Source organism: Cynara cardunculus, unplaced genomic scaffold (assembly GCF_001531365.2).
Source record: "Cynara cardunculus var. scolymus isolate 2C unplaced genomic scaffold, CcrdV1 Un_Scaffold_1133, whole genome shotgun sequence".
Classification (NCBI taxonomy): Eukaryota; Viridiplantae; Streptophyta; class Magnoliopsida; order Asterales; family Asteraceae; genus Cynara; species Cynara cardunculus.
The window spans coordinates 276-21,300 of NW_020200684.1; the positions used below are offsets into that span (position 1 = coordinate 276).

At 37.2% G+C, this 21,025-nt stretch overlaps 1 protein-coding gene across 8 annotated transcripts in view; it reads right to left on the reverse strand.

Annotated features, from left to right (window-relative positions):
- Positions 1-624: 624 nt before the first annotated feature.
- LOC112502240 (intermediate cleaving peptidase 55, mitochondrial) overlaps positions 625-21,025 on the reverse strand; it is a 29,507-nt gene continuing 9,106 nt past the window's right edge. For 5 of the 8 annotated variants that reach the window (XM_025106106.1, XM_025106108.1, XM_025106107.1 and 2 more), the window contains 9 exons: positions 17,107-17,210; positions 16,568-16,634; positions 16,373-16,480; positions 10,130-10,222; positions 4,114-4,204; positions 3,722-3,792; positions 1,798-1,853; positions 1,123-1,183; positions 625-1,040 (listed from right to left, as the gene is read on the reverse strand). In XM_025106106.1, the coding sequence (XP_024961874.1) occupies positions 948-1,040; positions 1,123-1,183; positions 1,798-1,853; positions 3,722-3,792; positions 4,114-4,204; positions 10,130-10,222; positions 16,373-16,480; positions 16,568-16,634; positions 17,107-17,210 (744 nt within the window). In that variant the 3' untranslated portion in view covers positions 625-947. Of the gene's footprint in view, positions 1,041-1,122; positions 1,184-1,797; positions 1,854-3,721; positions 3,793-3,919; positions 4,027-4,113; positions 4,205-10,129; positions 10,223-16,372; positions 16,481-16,567; positions 16,635-17,106; positions 17,211-21,025 lie in introns of those variants that run through there. The other 3 variants (XR_003067655.1, XR_003067654.1, XR_003067656.1) reach the window with 3 other exon arrangements.

The following is a 21,025-nucleotide window of genomic DNA, read 5'->3' on the forward strand; positions in this document are numbered from 1 at the left end:
AACAGGTTTCATGAAGGTGAAACTAGTTCATGACGTAATTGAACAATGAGTGGTGAACTGCTTTCATGGTGAAACTTGTTTCAGTGATGGTGTATATGATTCATTCAGTAGATGAAATGAAAAATGAAACGGGTACATAATGTAGACGGTTCGTCATGAAAATAATTGCAAGATGAAAAATAAATTAGTTTCATTAATAATAATAAATGTTAACGTAAAAATAATAAATTACTTTACAAAAAATAGATTAGTTTCCTTGAATAAATGAATATTTGGTTTTACCTTTTTGCCCTTATCAGTATTATAAAATGTATTTTCAATTTTTTTTATTTTTTATTTCCTTTAATAACCTTGATTAATCAATCAATTTAAAATTTTAAAATATCACTTTTAATCACTTTACATTTTTCATTTAGTTATCGGTTAGTTTCCAAACAACATAGCATAGCCTAAGTTTAGGGTGGATAAAAGACAAGAAGAAAACAAAAAAGGGTAAAAAGAATGGGATATTTTCAATGGCGTTAAACACAGACCACTTTCATAGCAAAATGCAGACCACAATGACCCTTATCATACTTGATTGAAAGTTTAATAAGTGTAAAACCAAAATTGTAGTTTACTCTTAATAAAACTAGTAACTTTATGACCCTTCACATTCCAACCAAAATAACATTTCCCATCCCCATTCCCTAAAATGAAGCAACCTCCCGCTCAACGATTACCATTAAGCCGAATAAAGTTGTACATTCTTTTGCATATAGAAGCCCGACTAGTTCATATCCAAGAACGTTTATGACGTAGAAAATACTATATTCTCTTACAAAATCAAAAATGCAAATTGGAGATAGAGATGAAAAAACCAGGGTAGATCCTTGGAGCATGCTTCATCTCTTATTCAAGTTGTAACTGAAAGCTTATGAGCCAAGGTGCATATGACTGCTTCGAAATCACAGGCTGGAAGCAAAGGTTCCTCCATAGCTGTGGTTATTCAACAAGGTTTCAATGTGGTTGATTTCTTTTGGTAATGATCCTGTAAGAACCTGTTCAACCAAAACACACCCATCTTCATTAATGAATTACAATGTGCTAAAAATAGAAACTTTGCTAAAATGTTTTATATACCTCGTAACCTGATTCCGTAATTAGGACTTCGTCCTCGATCCTGATCCCAATGCCTTGGTATCTGCATCAAACTTGTTTTTCAATCTAACATCCATTTTATCTAATTGACAAGAGAAACTTGTGACAGATTTTGAGGCATTCTTGTGTTAGGATGAGACCTTAAATCTGTCAGGTCATGCATTTTTAAACAATCTGTCAGAAGGTTATTCTCGTAAATAACCCTTGAATCAAGTTAGAAACCAGACGTGTATGACCAAAACGCCATAAAGTACTTCCTACCTAGTATCAAAAACAACTTTCACTTTTTCCGTTTGTTTGTTTCATGAGTAAATAATTTGAAGGAAAAAAAATACAAGTTGTATCTATGCATGCCAAGTGCCCTTTTTTATGTCAATAAGATCAGTGGTCTTCTCTAGAGAATTTTTCACTTATTTTGTTCACAAGTTGATGTTGTCAGCAGATGATTTTGGATGCAAGAACCAATAGCAAGCCTCAATGATGATGACTCCATTCATGAAGATGGAGACATAGCTTGTGTTAATTTCAGTTTCTAGTCTACATTGGGCTTCAGAATAGCTTAAGTAGTTGCCTCCTTGTAGATTTAGATAAAGTTACATAACGATATACCATTTGAATTGAACAGGAAAACTTTCGCTACAAAATCAGTGTACTTGCCTCTCCGCACAGTTGAAATTGGTTGGGATATAAACTCCTGGTTCAATTGTTATCACCTGCTCATAAAGGTAATACAAGTTTGGTCAAACAAGCAAATAATGTAGCAGCTAGCAGAATCAAGAAACAATCAGAATTACGAGATCAGGTTCCAGTCTATCCCAAAAACACTCCATCACAAGATAGATACATGAAGGTCTTTGTCATTACTAGGGCTGTAAACGAACTGAATGTTCAGCTAACCCTTTGTGAAATGTTTGGCGGGAAGTTAGTTTGTTGAATAAATGAATGGACCCGAGCAAGATTTTTGAATGAAAACAAACAATGATGTTCACTTTGGGTGCATTGGGTACACCCACTACAAAAACTTGTTGTCCTACGTTTGACATGACATTAGACTGGGACACGACCTGATAGGTGGAACAAAAATAAAGAAGATTTGTCAATTACTAAACTACCATGTCAAATTAAAACCCTAAAGCCTTCCATAATTCTTTCGTCCACCTAATCTCACACCCACCATGAATTGTGCTTATCACGGGAATCGATCCCGTGCATCTCGGTGCACCGCATTAGTGTTGATCTTCAATTAAGATTGATTCAAAGGTGGAGATCCCTTCTCACCATAATGTCCAATCTCACCGGAACCCAACCTTATGTGGATGCACATTAGGATGAGATGCATCGAGATGCACCTGTATCAAGCGCCATTCATGGGTGGGTTTGAGATTAAAGATGATCAAGGCTCCAGGTCCCTTCTTACGCTTCTCACCTTAACTCTCATTCTCACACAATTCTTCACCGATATACATATATTTAAACTCATGCATGTATGTGTATGTATATGAAAGCATATATGTATTCGTATATGTGTACATGTGGGTGAATAATGAAAAAGGTAGAATACATGAACGGGTGTGCCAATTCATATGAGAAGCCCTTCCCTCTTAATATTCATTTAGAATAATAGCAAAGTGAAGTTAAGCGATCAGAAAACAAAGACAAAAAGGTTTTATACGAGGTCCAGTAACATTTTGCATACAATCTTGATTAAATGACTTCTATTTGCAAACTAGTGAGAAAGTGGAAATGGATATGAGAAAAGAGGTGGTTTGCTTCGTCTTTAGGTCATGGGAGCACTCAAAATCCATCAGCATGTGCTTAATGATACTTTGCATCAAACAAGACTTGGCTAAAAGTGGTTCAAAATTTAGCAATATCCATAACAAGTGAAGAAAAATGTTAGACCTTAAACTATATAGTTCTTAAATAAAATACCCGGTGTTCAAATACCATCTCCTATGAACTTCACTTCTCCATTTTTGTCGTATATAAAAGCTATTAATGACAGAAAAGGGATAGAGAAATGGGAAGGGAAAGAGATGAGATGAGTTAAAAGGGAGTGAGACAAAGATTCACAAAGTTAGGAAACAAAATTATCTATCTTCAATTGCTAGAGAAGAAAATGAAATATACATATATCTCGTAATTAGTTAATATAACACATTTAGCAAGCTTATTGCACTTCTGAAAATTTATGCATAGGTAGATCAAACATTTTATACTAGTATACAGAACATACTGTACTCAGTATAAACCAATCATGAGGTAACTTATATCTCTTTCATATGGGATTCCCCCATTACAACAATAAGGTTTAGTGTTTCCTGATATAAAACATCCACAGATCAGGGGAACAAATATGGAAGTAAAAAAGAGAGGAAACAAGCAATAACCATAACAATTGTTTGCCACTACAGGAAATAGGTACAACTTTATTAGTTAAAAGTAGAGCATTTAAATACCTAAAAGGTAAAAAGTATAAAAAATTGTACAATCTGAGTGTGCATAAATAATCTCGTAAAGCAGATACGAAGATTTGACATCGTATAGGTTAAAAAAATCAGCAGATTAGGAAAGAACTTACAACACCTGGCTTTAAGGTGCGATCATAGCCGATCTTGGAACAATCATGCACGTCCATTCCCAGATAATGACCTGTATAATACAAAAGATAGAACATACATGGTGCGGAAAAAGAAATGAATATCGTTCCTTATACCGTACCAATTTCTTTTTTGAAGTATATAATATTTATATACAGCAAAAGTCACACACTCGTCACCTTTAGTGAAGCTTGAACCCTTGACCTCCGAGAAGGTTGGGATTTACCGGTAACCGGGTGCTGCTAGCACATTGACCCTTTAGCTACTGGACCAATTTTCTAGTAACCTAGAATCATTAAAGCTTTAAGCGGCCTATTAGTGTGAGCCAGCATAAGGTTTATTTTTCAAATGAAAATAGAATTAAAGGAATGACCTATGCTAGTTGGATTCAGCTGGTGATAGCTATGAAGCCGGTTGTCTTTCAAAATTCCAATCTCCTTCAAACCCCTAAAGAGTTTGTTAACCTACACAACATGAGATAATAATAAATCAAAAAAGTATTTTCTAGCCAACAGATAGTCTTCGATGGAACAAGCCAATAAGATTTAAAATGATAGGGGCAGGGATGGATAGATCCATGCTTCCACAATAACTATTTGACACAAATGTTTGGAGCCATCTATTTAGGCACATGCATCATGTCTGATAAATTTAACCAGAAATGGATAAGAAATCAATGAAGAGCTGAGGAGCTTCTTCCCATTTAGTGAATGTTACACTTGTTGCAATCTCTTAAGATACAGTTAAGAACAAAAACCAAAAGAACATGAAAAGTTATTAGCATGCAAGGCAAAAGAATGACGGGAAATATACAAAAAGAAAAAAGTCAAACAAAATTTGGATGTTTTTGCCACACTTGGGTTATCAATAGCAAAGTCCAACAGTATTTTTATCTTCTTCTCATAGATAGATGAAAAAAAAAACAATAGTTGTGATCAACGAATATCAACTGTTAGATGTGGCTTTAATTGAATTAGTTAGTTTTATTGTTTTGTTTAGCATATCTTGACCGTTTCCTATAAATAGTTGGATATCCTCATTTAATAAAGTCTATTCTCAATTCGTAATAAAAATTCCAGCAATTCTCTCTACATAGCCTTCTCTAAATTCTCAACAAATTGGTATCAGAGCGTGGTGATCAAAGACACGCTTCTGTTGGTTCTGGACCCTATTTTTCGGTTCTTGATTCTGCAATTAATCAAGACTGCTTTTGCGATTGATCAAGTCGACCTGTGTTTTGAAATTGCTTCTTCCGATTGCAATCTTGGCAATCAATTACGTCAATCTTGAAGTCCAATTCAAGGCAACGGGATTCAAGGTGGAGCGACGACTGAAATTGACGATCGATTAGGAAGCGTATCAGAAATTGGCGATCGACTGGAGGCTCGAAATTGAAATTGGCGATCAATTGGAGTCCGACATCTTGAAATTGATGATCAATTTGGTTTCTGGAATTGAAATTGACGATCGATTGGGAAGCATATCAGAAATTGGTGATCAATTGGAGGCCCGAAGTCAAAATTGACAATCGTTTGGAATCTCGCAATTGAAATTGGTGATCGATTGGTGACAAGCGACCGTGACTGAGTGATCAATTGGCGACTAATGTTTCGATTCAGTTCAATCAAGATTTTGGAAATGCGTCCACAAATGATCAAGATTGACAAGTTTACAAGAAAGAACAACTTCAACCTATGGAGAATAAAGATGAGAGCTCTCCTAAAACAACAAGGCATTTGGATTCCCTTGGCTGGTGAAAGGCCTGAAGGGATCACTGAATTTGAATTTGAATTTGCACAACAAGATGAGAAGGCTCACTCTACCATCTTGTTGTCTTTGGCATGAAGTGATTTATGAAGTTGCCAATGAGGAGACTGTTGCGTCTTTATGACAGAAACTAGAGAGCCTCTACATGACCAAGTCTTTAAAGAACAAGTTGTTGTTAAAACAAAGGTTATTCTCATTACGAATGAAGGAGGGAATGCCTTTGAAGGAATATCTTGACGAGTTAAACTCCATTCTTATGGATTTGAAGAATGTTGAAGTCAAGATTGAAGATGAGGATGCCACCCTCATCTTATTTGTTTCATTGTGCACTTCATATGAAAATTTTGTCAACTCGTTCGTTGCTGGTAGAGACACAATTACAATGGAAGAAGTTCTTTCAAGTCTGCACTCACGAGAGTTGCGCCATAAAGCTTCAGGAAGTAGTTATGAAATTCAATCGGTTGGCTTGCCAGTGGTAAACGAAGATAGAGACAGAGGTAGAGAAAAAGGCCGAGAGAAAGGAAAAGGGAAGTGGAAAATTAGAGGCCGATAAATGGAAACCCAAGGGATAGCTGCCACTATTGTAAAGAACCGGGTCATTGGAAAAATGAGTATCCAAAACTAAAGTCAAAAGGATCCGCTGCTGTAGCAAAAGATGATTCGGGTTCGGAGGTTGATTTGGTGCTCTCGGTGGTTGATTGCAAAAGTTAGTCAGATGTATGGATTCTTGATTCCGCGTGTTCATTTCACATGACACCACATAAAGATTGGTTTAAAACTTATGATAAGATTGCAACCGGAAATGTCTTGATGGGAAATGACATGTCGTGCAATGTTGTTGGAATTGGATCGGTGAGCATTAAACTGCATGATGGGACTATGAGAACTCTAATAGATGTTTGTCATGTACCCGGGTTGAAGAAAAACTTAATCTCTTTGGGAGTGTTCGACTCAAAAGGCTTCAAGTACACCGGTGAGGGTGGAGCAATTCGGGTCACTTAGGGTGCATTAGTAGTGATGAAAGAAGTCAAGAGAGGTACCTTGTATGTGCTGGAAGGTAGCACGGTTGTAGAGAATGAGTCAGAAATGACACGTTTGTGGCATATGAGGCTAGGGCATGTTAGTGAGAAAGGCATGGTAATTCTCAGCAAGAAAGGACTTCGTGGAGGTCATAGAGTTGTTGAATTGGGCTTTTGTGAGCATTGCATCTTTGGAAAACAAAGGAGAGTGAGTTTCTCAAAAGCTGTCCATACAACCAAGTTGACTTTAGATTACCTACATGCTAATTGTTGGGGTCCCTTGCAAGTTCCTTCGCTTGGTGGTGGTCGTTACTTCTTCTCAACTATTGACGACTACTCTAGGATGACTTGGGTATTCGTTATGAAGCATAAGAGTGAGTCATTTGAGAAATTTAAAGATTGGAAAGTTCTCATTGAAAATCAAGTTGGGAAGAAGATAAAACGGCTGCGAACGGACAACGGATTGGAGTTATGTTCAGGTGAGTTTGATCGGTTTTGTAAAGATGTAGGAATTGCAAGGTATCGAACGGTTAGGCACACTCCACAGCAGAATGGAGTAGCCGAAAGAATGAATAAAACGCTGCTGGAAAGAGTGAGATGTGTGCTGTCAAATGCTGGGTTGAATAGAAGTTTTTGGGAAGAAGCGTTAAACACGGTTTGCTACTTGGTGAATAGATCCCTGGCAACAGCAATTGATTGTAAAACTCCTATTGAGGTGTGGTCAGGTAAGCCGGTTGATTACACGGGCTCAAGAATATTTAGTTGTCCTTCATACTACCATGTTAGTGAAGCAAAATTGGAACCAAGATAAAAAAAGGGGCTGTTTATGGGACACGGAATTGTAGTAAAGGGCTACAGAATTTGGTCTCTTGATAAAAGAAAGGTGATTCTCAGCCACGATGTAGTGTTTGATGAGGAGAGTATGTTACGTGGCGTGAGGTGTTCATCTACTCCAAGTGTTCAAGAGAAGAGTGTGTCCGAACAGGTGGAGTACAAGTTAAATGGTCCCGATGAAGACGAGAATACTGCGGGACAGCGTAGCAACTTGCCTCAACCAGAACCTGTTGTACCTGAAAATCAGCACCAATATGCAGAATTTCGATCCATAGCATTAGATAAGCCCCGAAGACAAGTTGGTAGGCCAATTCGATATGGTTTTGATGACATGGTGGCCTATGCTTGGCAAGTTGCTGAAGAAATGGAGTTCTTTGAGCCATCTACTTACAAAGAAGCAATCACAACGAAGGAGGCTGACGTGTGGATAACAGCCATGAGTAAAGAGATGGAATCCCTTCACAACAATAGAGCTTGGGAGTTAGTAAAGTTACCTCAAGGCAGAAAAAGTTGTGACCTGTAAGTGGATCTTTAAACGAAAAACAGGGCTACCAGGAGCTGAAAGTGTGAAATACAAGGCATGTTTGGTGGCTAGAGGTCATACATCCATTCGGGTGTTGTTGGCACTAGTAGCACAAGCAAATTTGGAGTTGGAACAATTGGACATCAAAATAGCTTTCTTACATGGTGAGCTTGAAGAGGAAATCTATATGAGTCAACCGGAGGGTTTTGTAGCTCAAGGTAAAGAAAACTATGTTTGTAAGCACAAGAAATCGCTTTATGGTTTAAAGCAATCTCCAAGACACTGGTATAAACGTTGTGACAGCTTTATGGTGAGTCATGGATTTATTAGAAGCCCTTATGATTGTTGTATATATCATACGAAAAGTGTTGATGGGTCACATGTGTATCTGCTACTTTATGTGGACGATATGTTAGTAGCGGCTCATGATATGGCTGAAATTAAGAAGTTAAAGGGACTCCTTAATTCTAAGTTTGACATGAAAGATTTGGGGGGTGCTCGAAAGATTCTGGGTATAGAGATTATCCGAGATAGATCTAGACGTAAACTTTTCTTGTCACAGAAAAGTTACATTTTGAAGATACTTTCTCAATTTGGTATGGCTTATGCAAAGCCTGTGAGCACACCTTCATCAGCAATATTCAGATTATCAGTGGCTTTGGCACCTCAAACCGAGGCTGAGGTGGAGTATATGAGATAAGTTCCTTATTCTAATGTTGTAGGAAGTCTTATGTATGTCATGGTCTGCACTAGACATGACATAGCTCCTATGCTGTTAATATCGCGATATATCGCTGATATATCGGCTATATATCGGATATTGGACTCTGGAAAAATATCGGTGGTGAAATATCGGTCAAAATATCGGTTCCGATAATATCGCCGATATTTACTCGATATTTTGATGGAAAAATCGGTCCGATATACCGATTTCTATAAGACAAATGTTTGGGCTCTTTTTATTACATGTCAGGCTTATTTTTTTGGGCCTCTTTTTTTTGGTCAACCAATCAACACATATATTAAGTCTCACGCTTCTTCTCTTCTTGGTTTTTCACAGTTCATGCTTCTTCTCTTCTCGGTTCTTTCACAGTTCACGCTTATTGTTTGCGATTAGCTTATTTTTTAACACTTTTCCTATTTTGTTTTGTGAGACTTGTTTATGTGATGTTTTAGTTTTGAAATTATATTTCTAAACTCTAATTAATGCATATGATATGTTTATGGATGCATACATAATATATATATATATATATATATGTATATATATAATTCTAAAAAATATTACATTAACCGCTATTTTGGACCGATATATCATCGATATAACCGAAATATCGAATATCGGTCCTGACCGATATTTTGTATTTTGACCGCAGTAATAGCATAGCATAGCTCATGTTGTTAGTGTTGTTTCACGTTACATGGCTAATCCGGGGAAAGAACATTGGGTTGCCGTGAAACGTATTTTTCGTTATCTCAAAGGCACAGCTGATGTTGGTCTCAATTATGGAGGAGAAACAGATTGTATTGTGGTTGGATTTTCAGATTCTGATTACGCAGTTGACCTTGACACACAGAAGTCATTAACGGGATATGTATTCACTGTTGGAGATGCCTTTAGTGAGCTGGAAAGCGACGTTACAGCCGTCTGTTGCTTTGTCTACAACAGAGGTTGAATATATGGCTCTTATAGAGGCTGCAAAAGAAGGGATTTGGCTGAAAGGTTTGCTTGGAGATCTTGTGTTTCATCAAGATCAGAGTGTAGTTTTTTGTGACAGCCTAGTGACCTTGTCTTGCAAAAGACCAGGTGCATCATGAGAGAACGAAACACATAGATGTTCGTTATCACTTTATACGTTCGGAAAGGAGAATTGAAGTGAAGACTGATGACAATCCAGCTGATGCACTGACGAAACTAGTTTCTTTGAATAAGTTTAGGCATTGTTTAGATCTCCTAAACATTGATAGCTGGAAGTAAAAAATTTGTACTAGAATTAAAGCGAAGGTGGAGATATGTTAGATGTGGCTTATTAGTTAGTTTTATTTCTGTTTAGCATATCTTGACCGTTTCCTATTAATAGTTGGATATCCTCAATTTGTAAAGTCTAGTCTCAATCCGTAATAAAATTCAAGCAATTCTCTCTACATAGCCTTCTCTAAATTCTCAACATCAACATTTCATTGATCAGTGAACACCAAGAAAGAAAAGAAACCAAAAACAGAAATGCAAACTAAATAGTTCATACCGAGTAGTTGTGTACATGTTGGATGCTCGCACCAGGTTTGCAAAGTTCAATACATTCTTTGTTTGTCTCTACAACCAGATCATAGAGTTCTTTCTGAAATAAAAGCATGATGCTATTAGCAAGAACATATAGCTGACAAGAACAGAATTGTTTGATCTTTCATCAGCCTCCAAGTCATATATAGAGCATTAATTGGACAACTTAAACAAGCACCTACCAATTCTTCATAGATTATGTGAGCTCAAAACAAGGAACATCAACAAAAAAAAAACCCGATATACCAATTAACATATACTTAACTTGCAACTCTATACTATAAGTAAACCCTGTTACATGGTATATGTGGTTAGGCTCCAAAATTGCAACCCCAAGTCAATTATCACAAACAGCCATTTCACAGCCTCCTAAGGTCAGGCCAAGATTGTCCATGTGACAAGTGAGTCTACATAGTTAAAATACTTGTGCGATGTCGTGGCCTCTTGTTCTACACAGACATGACCTGACTGGACAGGACGGGCGACGAGGCAAAAAGGTTTGTGTTTTTAACATGGGTAGTTTAGTAATTTACTAATCTTTTCCCATCTCCCTAATTTTTGTTCCACCAATTTTGGTGGGACAAGAAGAAGTCATTTTTGTCCCCCTCAATCCTGTCCTGTCGCAGTCTTCCTGTCGTACCGAACATGGGACAAGATTGGAGTAGACAGGGCCGGACAGAATGGACGGGACTAGACAAGTTGTCTAGTGTTTGGTGAGGTTAGAACCGGAGAGGACAGAACCGTAAAAATGGCCCCTAAAATAGTTGTTTGATGATTTTATATCTCATATAATAGTTATAACTGACAAAAATAAAGTAAATATTTAAATAATATATAATTTATTAACATTTTTATACAAATTTCATATACATAAATACATACATATATAATAGCACCAAATTTGAATAAAGAATTTGATATAAATTGATGGTAGTGCGAAAAAGCCCATTTCGTACAAATGAAGCATGTTTTATTCATTATAGTGGAGGTGGAAGTGGTCGACGTTGATCAATGGTGGCCTCAGGTGATGGTGGCGGCGGCAATTGGGCGGTGGTACTATTAAAACAAATACCATATTAGGGTTACATCAAATGAGAATAAATCCCATCATGGTGGTGGAGGTGGCATGGTGATGGGCTGACGGCAATGGGTGGTGGTGGCTGGTGGCAAATGGTGGTTATGGTAGAGGGCATGAAGATTGTGAACAGTGGTGGAGGTGGAGAGGGGGGGGGGTAGCTTGTGGTTATGGAGGTGGTCGACGATGGTTAGCGGGTGGCCGCTGCCCGGGGCGGTGACCGAGGCGATGCGTGGTGGTGCCTATTAAACCAAATACATGTGTGAGTTAATATCCGAGGTAGATTGGTAATTTTTTAGTCGTGTCACATATTTGTCCCATCTTGTTCCACCTATTTTGGTGGAACAAAAGAAGCTTCATTTGTCCCAGCCTATCTCAGTCCTTGTCCCTATCCCATGTCGCACCAAACATGAAAAAGTGAGTTTATGTCCTGTCTGTTAGGACAACCGTTACACACACAATACGCACAACCCAAAAAACAAGAGAAGAACAAAAGAATTTATGTGGTTCACACGATCAGATTGATCGTGCTAGTCCACGGGGGCAACTAGGTTTTTCTTTATTTAGGTGCTACAAAATGTTTACAAGTACAATGAGATTAATATATATAGACAAACATAATTAGGGTTATCTCCTAATCAAGGAAACTAGGGTAGAGACTAGGGCCGGCTCCTTACTTTATGCCTCCTCCCTTTTGTCTAACTTAGTAGGCCGAAGCCTACATTCCAACACTGTCCGATACCGCACCAAACATGGGACAGTGAGTTTGTCCTGTTCTGCCCTGTCCCATGTGCCAAATGCAGCCTAAGGGAACAAGTTAATCAAATTAGAGTGTACATATCGAATATGCCTAAATTGTCACATACAAGATTAATATATGATCTTTGGAAGGGCTCCTAAATATATTGGCTACTCAATCTTCAAAATGTACCCAAATCCGCTTAATAGAAAGAGGTTCGCAAAAAGTATCAATCACACTCTCACATATAAGGGTATGCTAGGCTTGCTCACGAAATATCTAATTATGGGTTTGTAGATAATTGCCTTGCTCATAACGATACATCTCCATCAAACAAAACATACTCTTGTTTTAAAGGTCATACCCGCGTGAGCTCACAACTTGCTTGAGCCATAGCTCAGTACTCATAGCAAGCATTGAAATAGGAGCTTCCTTAACCAAAATATGAGATTATCTCAACAAACATCAAAAACTTTTGTGAAAGGTCCTATGCCACTCTTATCTCAATTAGGCTAACCTAATAAGGGAACAAGACCTTCCAACTAGATTGGAGATGATCCCTTCTCTCCAGTGAGTGCAGTGAAGGACTCTCGCCTCACCCGCCCGTTTGACTTATGGCATTATCGAGTTGCTTTTCACTCTAAGAGATTTCATAACCAGAAAGAAAGCCCCATCTTTCGGGATCAGTCTCGGCCTTAGATGAAGTAGGCAACCTTTCTTTCTCGCCCTTCTTCCATCTTTTTTCAAATAAAGGACGAATAAAGTTGTTAAGCAATTACTAAGTCAAAAGAGCAAGAAAGACTAGTCCTTAACTCCTTAGGCTATGGACTTGCTTCTAGGACCGGTATTAGCAGAGATGGCTGTTTGGCAGATACTGAATGATTTAGTGCAGAATGATGAAGTGGTTGGAACGATTAAGAAACTTTGCATGATTTAGTGCAAAATGAAAAAAATTGCATAAATTTACCATTTTACCCTCTCAATGATTTAGTAATTAAAAATATTTAACTATTTAATAATTTTTTAAATTAATAACCAAAATCTTATAAATAAATCACTTGTCAAATATTATAATAAATTATAACAACTTTTTTGTCAAACATAACAAAAAGATCTAGTTTTGCATAGGGTACAATAGGTAGTGGGTTATTCCAAAGTCCAAACTATCCATCTTTCCCTTCTAATCTGAGGCATTTACCAAACAGGTAAAATTGAATCTACCATCTTCAAAGGGCATTTCCCAACCAAGGTAAAATTCAATCCACCCACCTTCAACGTCGTCGTTCTCTAACTTAAATACTTTCGGGGTTTTCAAACTCTTTCGTTACAGAAATTTTCCCTTCTCCTAATCAACTATGGTGGAAATGATTTAGGTGTGATTGAGTTAACTAGAAACTTCATGATAGTCTCCATTATAGCCTTCATCGTCGTCGGCAAGCCAAGGGAGCCTGGATGCGAAGTTGTTAAAAGCTCAAGGTGCACTTAGGTGCAAAGGGATCCTGGAGACTATGCTCAAGGCACAGGCACAGGCACAGGCCTCAGGAATGCGGAGCGCATCTTATAAAATACACACACACACATAGTTATACACAATTCAAATAGCATTCTATAAAACATAGTTCAATTTCAATTTCCAAAAAGTAGTAATATCAAACATATCTCAATAGTCTTGACTAGTATAAGCCTACAATGCAGCAAGTACAAGCCTACAATGTAGCAACCAGAAGAGAGAAGGGTTTTAAACCTTGAGGAAGAAGTTTTGGGTTTAAAGCCGTGAGGGAGAAGAATAAGGGATGGAACGTATCTATAGGGAGCAAGTTTGAGGGTATGAGAACTGAATAGACTAATTTAATATTAGGACTTATCTAATAACTCTTTTTTGTAGAAGTCTAAGAGATTAGAAGACTTAGGGGTTGTTTACCAAATTTTCCATTTAAGTTTTGTATGGATAAATTTGTTAGTCTACATAAAAACTTTGTTGTTGTTTACTTTTTTACTGAATTAACCATCTCAAAAAGATAGAAATGACAGTTTTACCCTTCAGTTCATCAAATAAACTTCAACAAAAAAACACTTTGAAATCAGGAACAATCTGCACCATAAACAATCTGAACTTGAGAGATGAGGGTTACGATTAGGTTCTAGTAAAGACGAACATAGAACAGAAATGTAAAGAGGGTTTTAAAATCGAAATTTGGAATGAAATCGAAAACGAAATCTGGAACAGAGAACATATAACAGATAACAAAAATTATTAGAAACTTCAAAAGAAACCTACAAGGAAATCAAAAACGAAATCTGGAACAGACAACAATAAACAAAAATTTATCAGAAACTTCAGAGGAAATCAAAAATGAAAATGTAATCGAAATCGAAATCGAAAACGAGATCGAAAATGAAATCAAATCAAAATCAAAAACGAACGTCAGAAACTTCAAAAGAAATCTGGAACGAAATCGAAATCGAAATCGAGTTCTTCAATCTAGGAAGGAGATGCAGTGGTGATTCGAGTTCTTGAATCAAGTTCTTGAATCTCGAAAGGAGATGCAGTTCTTGAATCCCGAAAGGAGATGCAGTTCTTGAATCCCGAAAGGAGATGCAGTTCTTGAATCGAGTTCTTGAATCGAAAACGAACACAAAATCAAAAAATGAAAACAAAATTAAAGAACAAAATTGAGTTCTTGAATCTGGGAAGGATGCCGTTCTTGAATCAAAAACAAAAACGAAAATCAAAAAGCGAAATCTGAGATGGGATCAAGAAGGAGGCGTACACAATGAAGAAGGCGTGAAGGGGTAGGGTTGTCTTTTTTGGCTAAACCTGGACAAGAGCCCTTTTCCCATCTGTGTGAATAAGCCTCAAGTAAACACCACATTTTGGCTAAAGCAAATAAGCCCGTTAACCCATTAAGCTCATTAAGTCATAAATAAACACCCCCTTAATTAATATTAGGGTTTGACTTATTTAATAACTCTATTTTTTGTAGAAATTTAAGAGACAAGAAAGCTATTTAATATTAGGACTTGTTTGACTGGTTTTATAGAAATCTTTATAAGGCGCGCCTAGGTGGCGCCTCAACCAAGGCCCAGCGCCTTAGTGCGCCTAATCAATACGCCTCGCCTCGACATGCAAAAAACCCACAAGCTTGTGCCTAGGCGCACTTTTCACAACTATGCCTGGATGCTTCATTCTTGAAAACCGTATGTTTCTCCAAGGACGAGGATGAAAAAATAAATCTTCCCTATCTCGAGCTATGTATGTGTTGTGTTTTGACTGGGTTTTGTAGATGTATAATATATGTTGATGGAGACCTTGGATCTGGAGGGTAATAATGGAATGTGTTGCCCTCTTAATGATATAGCTAGACTTTAAAGAATGACTAGGGGTTGTTTGTTTACCTCTTAATAGTTCTATTAAGAGGCAACTTTTGAATCGTTAAGAGGTGAATCTTGTTTGGCAAAAAAAAAGTCTGCCTCTTAATGGTTCTAAAACCCTCTGAATGATTTTGTATCCTGGATCTCCCTTAACCATTAAGAGCCCTAATTTTGCATTGAACACAATTACCAAACAATTATATTTCATTTTGCACTATATCATGAGAGCCTCTTAATCATTCTGACCACTTAATCATTCTGCACCAAACCATTCAGCAATGCCAAACAGCCCCGAAGGCTTCAGAGGCTAATGGAAGATTCAGATGTTCTAAAAACTTTGCCAAACAACCTTTACCTCTGGCCGAATCATTGTTTTGCTTCTTACTGGAATCATTAAGAGGCAAACAAACAGCCCTTTAGTGGCTATCCTGTTTATCCATTAGAGCGAAGATTGGGTGTTTAACCGGCCTAGCCTCTCAGGCAATCCTAAAGTTTAAGCAAAGGTCCTAGCTGAGCTGTTTGTTTAGAAAGGAAAGTCGTTAGCTTTAATTCAGAAGGCTAAAACACAGGTTTTTATGAGACTCTGGTAAGAAACCCGACTTGTTAATCAAAAAAAGACCCAATTCCAGTGATATATGGACCTGTTGGACTACTTATAACTTTATATTACAGATGTTCTTTTCTGCGATTCTGAGCTCTTGCTATAGCTTTGGAATACCACCTGCATCCAGCAGTACATGCAGAATACTTGGCACCTCCTATCTTAGGTCTATCCATGGTTCTTGGTCTCAATTTATTATAATGTTAGAAGCAGGTCTGATACTTCTTTTTCGAAGTAGCAAGTCTCGATTAGATATAAATCATGGTTTTCTTGATACATTTTACCTTATATAATACATATAGCTTAAGAACACTTGCACTTCTCTTTTGTTTGAATAACCTGTTGCCCAGAGAAATATAAATAAGAAATGCAACAAAACTACTCTAGCTTCTTACGGATATTGCATAAAGGCAGAACATACATGGACATCAGAAAAGCTGCCGCAGGGCGGCCAGGTACGTGTGAGGTCACTAACGTAGCCATGCAACTCGCACCCAACATCCATTAGAACAAGGTCTCCATCTTTGACCTGTCACTCAATATCTAAGTCAACTATAAAATGAATGTTTCAGATACAAGCAACGGAACTAATTAAATCAGCTAAAAACAAGCTCACTTTCTGGTCATTTCGAGAATAATGAATCACACTACCATTAAGCCCACCACCAACTACAGGGTTGAATCTGGAAGACAATAATTAATTGTTAGATAATAAGCAACATTATATGACGGAATACGATGAAAAAAGCAGATGATTTCAGTAAAACAGGAAAAACACAAGAGCCAAAAACTATGTAATCCAAGCAAAAACAACTAGAACGGTTGCCAATATACATGTATATATTTTTCCAGGAATGGCATATGCATGTATATGGGATAGTCTAATTTATGAATCCCACAAGATAGATAGTGATTGCAAAAAACCTATATGCAAACTAAACATGTATGTCCCACTGACCAAGTTAGGAGTTAGAGACAAGACCACTTCATCATAAGCATGTGTGTGGGATAGAGCTTCCACAAGTATTATCCATCCCGTGGGATACGGGTATGCAACTTTCCCTATATATATGCACACATACACACACATATATACATTTATGAGTGTGTAAGAAATTTAGAAAGAAAAAAAAAAGCATGCCATAGAAAACTTACGCCATTCTCTGGGCACCTCTCATTCTGCACTCATATTCAACCTTGGCTGATAAGATATTCTCGTAAGGAGATATCTTGGAATGCAGCATAGTTTGTAAAAGAGCCTATCCATGACATTAATATAAGTTGTTAAGTAGTAACATAATATTGGCTCAACTGTCTCCAAGAAAGCCATGATTTACCATAAACTCAAAAGTTACAAGGAAATAAATATAATACACTAATTGTCAAGTAATTGCAGGGAAAGCATGTCACTGATGTTAGAGAACAAAATGCATATGTGTGATCTCGGCCTGGTGAAATCTAAATGTTTAGTGTAAACCCTGTATCATTGCATGGTTAAATTAAAAGATAAACGAAAATAATGTATCCGGATGTTTAGTTTAAACCTAGTATCATTGCATGGTTAACGAATCTAAAGATTAAAAAGGAAATAATATATATCTTGAAGTGACATCACGTAGCACATTGTCGCAGTACTTGTGAGATGAGAGGTAAGACACTGTATTGGGAGTGTTTTGCTGTACTTAACTCATCATTAATTGCTTTATAATCTTTATCACAAAGCCTCTGTGTTTTAAGTTCAAATGTGCTAACAATGACCTATCCTCAGCCCCCCACACCCCGAAAAAAACCTTCTCGTATTTATCATGCCTGCATGGAAGATAAGCAAGCACCTGCTGCATAAGATCTTGTTCTACCATGAGTGTAAATTGGTTGCTTTAACATAGGTGTTTCAAATTTTAGAAAAATCAGATTGAATACCTACAGAAAGAAAAAAATTTCCAAAAATGGTGCTATATTGTCCTCGATTGTATATATACATGGTTAGAAGATATTCCTCAATAAAGTTGAAAGAATCAGCTACATCACATATTGCAAATAAAAAAGCATGCACACAAAACCAAGGTGAACACTACTAGGTACTAACCTAACAAAAACTAGGATAACTAAAATACTACCCATACCGAGTTGGCAGAAAGACTAATCCTCTGCTTCTTTGTCTAGCGATTTTGTCGAACATTAAACCAATGTCAAACAACCAGGATTTCACCCCTGTATAATTGCTTTCAAGGCTTGCACAAAGCTTTATCCGTGCATAAAATTTTATCTCCTGATGGCCCTCAAATAAGAGTTATAAGCTACGGTCTCATATGCTTAATACTAGATTATTGTGATGTATTTGTGTCCTAGTCTGTAGCCTTTTTGAGTCTTTTTGTTTGGTCTTTTATGATAGATGTCAGGTGGATAGTAGGTGGTAGCGTCCGGGTTGTCTTTTTGTACTTGAGAAATACATAAGTCCAGGTGGAGCGGAGGATATAGCAATTCGAAAATAAAGCAGAAGAAGATAGGCTGCAAGCTTTTGGTAGTACAGCAGGAGGGTGTCAGCTGTTCAAGTACAACCCAAATGAAATAAAATCTAAACTATGCCTGCAAGCAGACAAAGTAAAAGATGATGACCGGTCAACTGCAAACTGCCATGATGTTGGAGAAAAAAGACAAGTGCCAAGGAGTATAAATAGAGTTGCAGCCCCAATTATGAAAGCATTAGGAAATCATCATCTTTTGTTTATCTATGCCACTTTTCCTCTATGTCATTTACTTTCTGAGAAAACATTCTATATATGTACTAATGTTTTAACTATTGAATTTTATTATGAAGCTTTCTTGTATCTATTTTTTGGTCAACCCAATTATGGGCTAAATACCATCAATAGACTGTGGATGAACTTATAAGTTATTTAAGGTTCTAAATGACGTGAGGCGCGACGTGGTGGCGAGGTCAAGCCTCTAGTTTTACATGTTAGAGCGAGGCCACGACGTTTTCAAGGCATACCATAAGGCGGCATATACACACGCACGCACACACCTGTATGCATTAGTGTTTTGAATAATACCATACATAGAACAAATTAAATTCATATAAAGTAACAAAACTAAAGAAGAAAGAAGAACAATTGACACCAAATTCATCGAGCTTATAGAAAATGATGTCAAGAGTGAAAACAGGATTTAAATCTTTTGAATCTCTACTCACCACTTTCTTCAATTTTCAAAGAATCATCTCTGACCCTTCATGTACGGGAATGAGAGTAAGGGACTGTTTACCAAACTTGTACCAAGGTAAGTGTTTACCGGGAAAATTCAACACTATCACTTACTGGTTAAGATTTTAGTCCACCAAAACATTATCGTATGCAACAATTTACCTAGTAAGCGCTAACCGTGGTAAGAGTCGTTGCCCTCACTTACCGAGTAAGACTCTCGGTCCTTGCCTTCGCTCTTACCGGATAAGATTTTTGGTCCTTGCCATATCTGGTAAGGTAATGTGACTTGGAAATCACTTGCCGGGTAAGCATTTGGTAAACTGCCCCTAAGTATTTATATATTTAGAGTTTTGGTTTTTAAGCTTCATTTTTATGTTTATTTAAGTCTTAGGTCCCGTACATAATTATCATTTATCCCTCAAGTAATATATTAAAATAACCCCACAACCTATGTTGTTAATTGCGGCGCAATAGCGCTGCGATAGCGGCGCAATATCGGATATCGGCCCTGAGCAGAATATCGGTGGTCAAATTGCGGTGAAAATAGCGGTAACACAATTATTGGCGCAATTTACCGCAATTTTGACCGAAATTTAGAATCAAATTGCATTCTCCAATAGCGTTATTTTTTGGGCTTTATTTTGAGTCTTTGTTTTGGGCAGTTGGGCTTTTTAGATCTAGGCTATGTTTTAACTTCAATCCATTAACATAACAATTAGTTTCTTCTTAATATCAACCCAAGTTGGGCTTTTTAGATCTAAACCTATTGCTTGCGGTTAGCTCGTTTATGAATACTTCTCCTATTTTGTTTTGTGAAACTTGTTTAAGTTGATGGTTTGATGTTGAAACTATATTCTTAATTAATGCAAATGATATGTTTATGTATGCATACATATATATATTATATATATAATTCTAAGAAATATTATACGAACCACTGTACCACCACTATAACTACTATTTTAAATATCAGTCCTGACCGCAATTTTGTATCTTCACCGCTATAACAGCATAGCCCACAACTTCAAAAATAACGCGCCATAACGCGTTACAATGCAAGCCAAGGCGTTAAAGTGGAGCGATAAGGCATAACATGGTGGCAAGGCCAAGCCTTGATGCCATAACGAGGCCATAACGAGTTATTTAGAACCATGACTTATTTTGTGTGAAGTGAAGGCTATAGCCTCAAACGCCTTGTGTGGCTTCTTTCAACAAGAGTTGATCATTTTTCAAATCTTCTCATTTCTAGCTGATCACCAGCAGCATGACCATGAACTCTGCCTACATGCCAAAGAAGGTTAAGGAGGAAATACTTGATGAATCCAAATTTTAACCCTATGATTTAGTAAGGGACATAAATGCACCTCGGCTTGCATGGCCTTACTTTGTGAAATCAACTTCAACTCAAATATTTAACACTAACAAGCTATTCCAACAAAGCAGAGTACTTTAGAACCGGGAAATATCAGTCATTCAATGATTGGTTGCATACAAAACAGCCACAAAACTTGATTTCTAGTCGGTGGCTCACTTGTTGCCTCTTTGAGGCTATAGCAGACCCCAAACACAATTGACAAAAAGAGATTTCATGGTACTTCCTTAATAAAACCTTATAGCCTCAGTTTAGCGTGAACTCAGTGAAACTAGTAAGACCACCTCCAAAAGCGATTATTCCTCTTCATTTCTCGAAGCTATCAAATGTCAAGACAATTGCACTCTTGTGCCTATTCTAAGTCTATGGATATGATACTCGACTTATCATTACATTACTTGGTATTAAAGGTGTATATTTGCACTAATATTTGCATCAATATTTCACATACCATCTCTCTTTTGAGAGCAAAAGATACATCAAGCAAATATATTGACGA